The sequence below is a fragment of the Nicotiana attenuata genome, unplaced genomic scaffold, assembly GCF_001879085.1.
Source record: "Nicotiana attenuata strain UT unplaced genomic scaffold, NIATTr2, whole genome shotgun sequence".
Taxonomy (NCBI): domain Eukaryota; kingdom Viridiplantae; phylum Streptophyta; class Magnoliopsida; order Solanales; family Solanaceae; genus Nicotiana; species Nicotiana attenuata.
Genome location: NW_017690319.1, coordinates 1 through 5,229, shown reverse-complemented (window position 1 = coordinate 5,229; position 5,229 = coordinate 1). Strand labels below are relative to the sequence as shown.

Genomic DNA, 5,229 nt, shown 5'->3' with positions numbered 1-5,229 from the left:
GCTAAAAAGCAACTGTAGTTTCTAATTATGTATGTATATTCAGCCATTATTCTATTTTATGAATAACTTACAATTGATTCGACTGTCCTTTCAATATACCACCACCTAGCCTATAATACACGGAACTCGGACTTCATATAAAGTTGACTTGAAAAAAATGAACCACAATAAGAAACCGAGCTTCTTTTTCAATGCACAATACTTGTTTTCCTGGTCAGAGTAACAAAGTGCACTAATATGGAATACCCCAAAGATCCCTATAGACAACACGTATATCCGATCTCCAGAATACTTAGTTTTAAATGTGAACCGTAGGAACCGAGTTCCAAAAGCAAGCATCCAGGAAACATTCTGGAGCATCAAAACACATCAACTTATTGAGAAGGCACAACCTACAATAGAATCAGAAAACAAGTACCACAGCTTAGGCAGACAAGAAGCGGCTCATCCATGACCGGAAGCGGGTCCAAGCTTGCTCGACAGCAGCATCTTCTACATCAGGCATCCCCATTTTCTTCCTCCTCTCAACACCCTCCGGCGACTTGTTCATGAATGCATGTCCAGTCTGTGGATAGAAGTAAACCTCATGTGGAACTCCTGATGTCTTCAGTTTTTCCTCTAGAGCTTTCCCAGTCTAGAAATCATATCAAAGATAAGTTAAATTTACAAATTGTACTCGCATTCACATGAACTGTATGTATATTTGCTGTCCAAATTACATATCGTCATTAAATGAGGAAAGATAAGTGTTCAGCTCAAGATGGTCAATACCACGTTCAGTGACCAGCTAAACTACAGTAGATAACATCCAACTGGAGTTAAAACCAGAATGACCCTAATATTGCAACACATCTGTACTCACGCTCAACCAGACCCCACTTTGTGGGACTATACTGGGTAGTTGTTGTTGTTGTATCTGTACTCACGCACAAGAGCTCATTGCTCTAGCTATCTAAGAAGTAAGAACTAACTCAGGAAGGAAACCCTCTCATTTGTTTATGTGTTCTTCGATTTTTCATATCTTTCCTTTTCTTATGTGTTCTCCTATTTTTCATATCATTCCTTTTTTACATCAATCAATGAGAATACACTATTCTTTAAACCCAAAAGAAATTAATCTGATATACTGGAACCTCGTTTAAGTTTTCCTGTTTACTTCTGTCTTAAACCCTCTTTTTTTGTGGGTCTTGGAGAACCTACATGAAATCAAAAGCAACTCACAACTCTCTGATGATAATAGAAAAAAGGCCATAATACTCGCATAGATGTCTGTATCAACATAGTGGTGCAATAACATGAGTAATGATAGACAACCATGCCTTTAGCCGCCAACCCCTCCCAATATCCCATAAATAGTTGCAATAACCATGCACCATGGTAAGCGCAACGCCAAACAGGACCATAGAAAGCAGGATAGACTAAATTAGTAAATAGTTGAAGAAATTAACTGATTGTTCAAAACTCACTATGACACAGTATAATAATGCTTCATGATCATGACATGAAAACAGGATCATGCAGATAATAGAAGCCAAAGAGGCAACAAGCCAACAACCACAGTAAGCTTTAAAGAAGAAACTGTTTTTAGTTGGATATACCTTTACATCTGAAAATCCAACAAAACCATCATCTTCCCCAAAATGTGCCTGCACAGGTGCCTTAGCATTAATAGGATCAGCAAGTTCTGGTGAAGGAACTCCATAGAAGGCTACAACTGCATCGACACCTGGGACCAGAACAGAACTTGCAATGGCAAGAGCACCACCCATGCAGTATCCAGTAACACCAACCTAATACACATATTTGTAAATCATAAGCACTCACATGACAAAAACAGTTAAACAATGTTGATAACTCTATCAATCTACAGAACTCATCAAACGTATAATCAGGTAAAAGAATTAGAAGCACCACTTGCTGAATTCCACACAATGCATGCTATAAAGTAAGCAGTTCGATGAAAACCAACAAGACAGAGTATGCTTAAGAACTTAAGGAAAACCCCAGGAAACAAAAAAAATGGTTTACAACATATCATGCTTAAAATTATAGCATGATTTGGCAAATCAGTGCATCATTTGGCAAGCTTTTTGGTATGCACGGACTTAAGAAAAGAACAGAGGAAGGGAGAAAAGTGGAAAAGAGAAGAGCGTTGACTTCACATCTTTGGTTAGATAAGGGGACAAAAATTACTAGGGATATTTAACGTAAATACTACTAGAACTATTTTATATTTTCATAATGCATGTCACTACTTTGGCAATAAGGAATCTCCTTTTCCTCCAAGAAGCTACTTATTGTCTCTTACGACAACATAACCTCCAATTAATTTCACTAAAATGAAGAATGTTCTATAGCTATATCATAAGGAAAAAAGTCAGTTTATGTGTCAAACACTCTTGGTTCTTCGTGAAAGACACCACTACAAGATTGCCTCACTTTATTATCTAACAAAAGCTAATACATGGTTGAACATGGAGGTCTAAGCTGACCATGTTACTCATCAGAGATGATGAGTGGACTAGCTTTGAAATATTTCATTTTAGCAGTTTAATATGTTGTCAATTAGCGACCAATTGACACTTAGCAACCAGCTAGACTTTTTGAAGATTGTCGCTGAAGGAGGGTCATTCAGCATATTCTGGGGTAGGAGAGCACAAGAGAAACTAGAAGAGAGGGATTGACATGCTTGAGAGAGATTGATGGTATGAGAGAAACAAGGGTTAAACATGAAAATGGAAGCTTGCGAAAGAGAGATAATAATATTTGGTGGTTTTCATTGAAAATAAACAAGGAAAGGTTTCAGTGGTTACTTGGCAGACTCCTTCAAGCTCCCAACTCAGATTGATTCCTCAGTGAGAATTTTGATCAATTTGGCAAGTTTCTTTATAAAGTATGCTCTTTCAAATATAGTTAGGAAGCAAAGTCGTACTGCCATTTGAAATTTGGTAGGCATAATTTAGGATTAAAGGTGAACAGAGTAAAATAGGTTGTATGTAATTGCTGAGCTTCATTCACCAAACGGAAATGGAGGACAAATTATAAAATATCCCCAGAAAATATTCTAATTACCTTGAGATAGGTCAAAAGGAATGACACAATTCACTTTGGACGAAGAGTATATCGAACTCAGTAATCCAAACTCCAAAGTATAGAGGCATTCAAACTATGTTGCAGGAGAACTAAACTGCTTACCTAGAAACAACTGAAATTAAGTTTCACAGGGAAACATCTAAATATATGGTCAAATAAGTCATATCTTCTTTGCTTTTAAGTAACTATAGGTTGTTTCCTTGTTAATGTTCAAGGATTAAAGAGAGTGGAATAAGGAGAAGATTTTAAACATAAGAACTAGTTGAGGAATTACACTGGCAGAACCTGTGTGTACCAACATCAAATCACATCAATTAACAATACTTATTTCCTTATTCTTTTTTTGACAAAATTCCAATTGGAGGTGCAATCAGATAAGTTGCCAGCACATAGCTAGCTACCATTTATAAGAAGGGACAAATTGTGAACTTCAACCGTGTATAATAAAGGAGTACTATCCTGTATCAAAAAGAATTATCAACACCACGCACAGATGCAACTTTAAACTTATAGTCCAGCTACTCCAGACAATATTACTGTCTCTAAATGGTGTCCATCTAATTAGTCAAACTTTACACTCTAAAACATTCACAGCTCTCGACATCTGAGAAACTAAACAGGTGCATGAACCAATAGCTTCATGTCAGACCATCTTGGTTGACAACATTTGACTGTAGAATAAACACCTAGTACCTTGTTGGAACCGTTTGACTTAAGCCAGTTAACTGAAGCCTGAATATCTTTGACAGCGCCTTGCCAATCAAGACCATCCATCAGATGTTGTGCTTCTGCAACATCTAACCCAACTTTTCCATGGTACAAACTGAAATCGCATAAAAAAGAAAAATAAAAAAAATTCACATTAACCATCAGCTACAATGTGATATGACATTCATCAAGTGAAAGTTCATGTGCAAGAAAAGGAGTCTTACTCAGGGATAAGTGCCTTGTAACCAGAATCAAATTGAGAAATTTTCTGAGCATGGTTTTTAATCTCAAAATCAACACCCCACCACTCCTGAAGCACAACGATTCCAGGGGCATCATCCTTTCCGATTACATATGCATCAAATGTCTGCATGATAAGATCACTCAAATGAATCAGCAATAAGAAGAAAGAATATTTTCCACTCTACAGGCCAGGCTAAGAAACAAATCTCGTCTCCAGTTCAGGCCTTCTAGTAAGTGAAAATCAAGTGAGATAAAGATATAGCAGGTCAGAACAAAGAGACATCAAAGACATCTCGAATATCATTACACAGATGAGCTCTTTTTTTTAAATAACTATGGTGTCAGGGACAACTTGTGCTCACCGCGACTAAATCGACCAGATACCTGCTACCTCCCACCAGGCTAGTACCAGCTAACTCTACCCACCAAGGCCCGAGCAAATGGGAAGAAATCACCTATTGCTTTTTGCCTCGCTGGACTTTGANGAACAACACAAAATTGAACTCGAAAATGACACCCAAATATCTTCTGAACTTTCACAGACCAACACTCAACCAAACCAGCTTATCTAAACCCAAACTCAACTCGAAATCAACCAGAAACTCTTCTGAAACTGCAAATTACCAGGAACGGAACTAGGAAATGCAAATCAGCTACTAAAACTAGAGATTAGCTAGGAAATTGAATAAAACAGTATATTTTTGGATTTATCTACTGGATTTGTTTGTTTTTGGTTTTTTTTAGGAACTAAGATCTAGAAGAAGGTTTTGAACTTCTATTAACTTGCAATTCAAATTTTAGGTTCAGATCTGCAGAGAGGTTTTTGGGGCTCCAAAAAACTTCTTCATCAAGGCATTTTGATGCCCTTTTATAGGTTAGTTGCAGAGTCAGCCATAGCGCGAACCTGAAAGCCAGAAGCGGAGAGACAAGGCGAGAGTGTTCGAGCTACAGAGAAAACTGGTGAAGTAGTATGTGTAGGTTTGACTATGAGAAGGCTACCTGCGAATATTCTAGAACAAGTCGATATCATGGCTTCCACCAATATGGTCAAGTTAGAACACGTTAAGTTGGGAATGAAGTAGAGTTTTTGACAAATATTGTCTCTTATCTTTGAGGCTAGGTCTATTTTAGTCCCTTAAATATGACCCTCAGCATATTTAGTCCTTTAAGTATGCTAAAGTGGAG

At 37.4% G+C, this 5,229-nt stretch overlaps 1 protein-coding gene across 1 annotated transcript; it reads right to left on the bottom strand.

Annotated features, from left to right (window-relative positions):
- Positions 1 to 214: 214 nt before the first annotated feature.
- Positions 215 to 4,174, bottom strand: LOC109222452 (protein usf-like). The gene is made up of 4 exons (XM_019386813.1): positions 4,026 to 4,174; positions 3,787 to 3,916; positions 1,599 to 1,790; positions 215 to 634 (listed from the first exon to the last, which is right to left on the bottom strand). The coding sequence occupies exons 1-4, from the start codon at positions 4,172 to 4,174 to the stop codon at positions 425 to 427; spliced, it is 681 nt and encodes a 226-aa protein (XP_019242358.1). The 3' UTR covers positions 215 to 424.
- Positions 4,175 to 5,229: the final 1,055 nt, after the last annotated feature.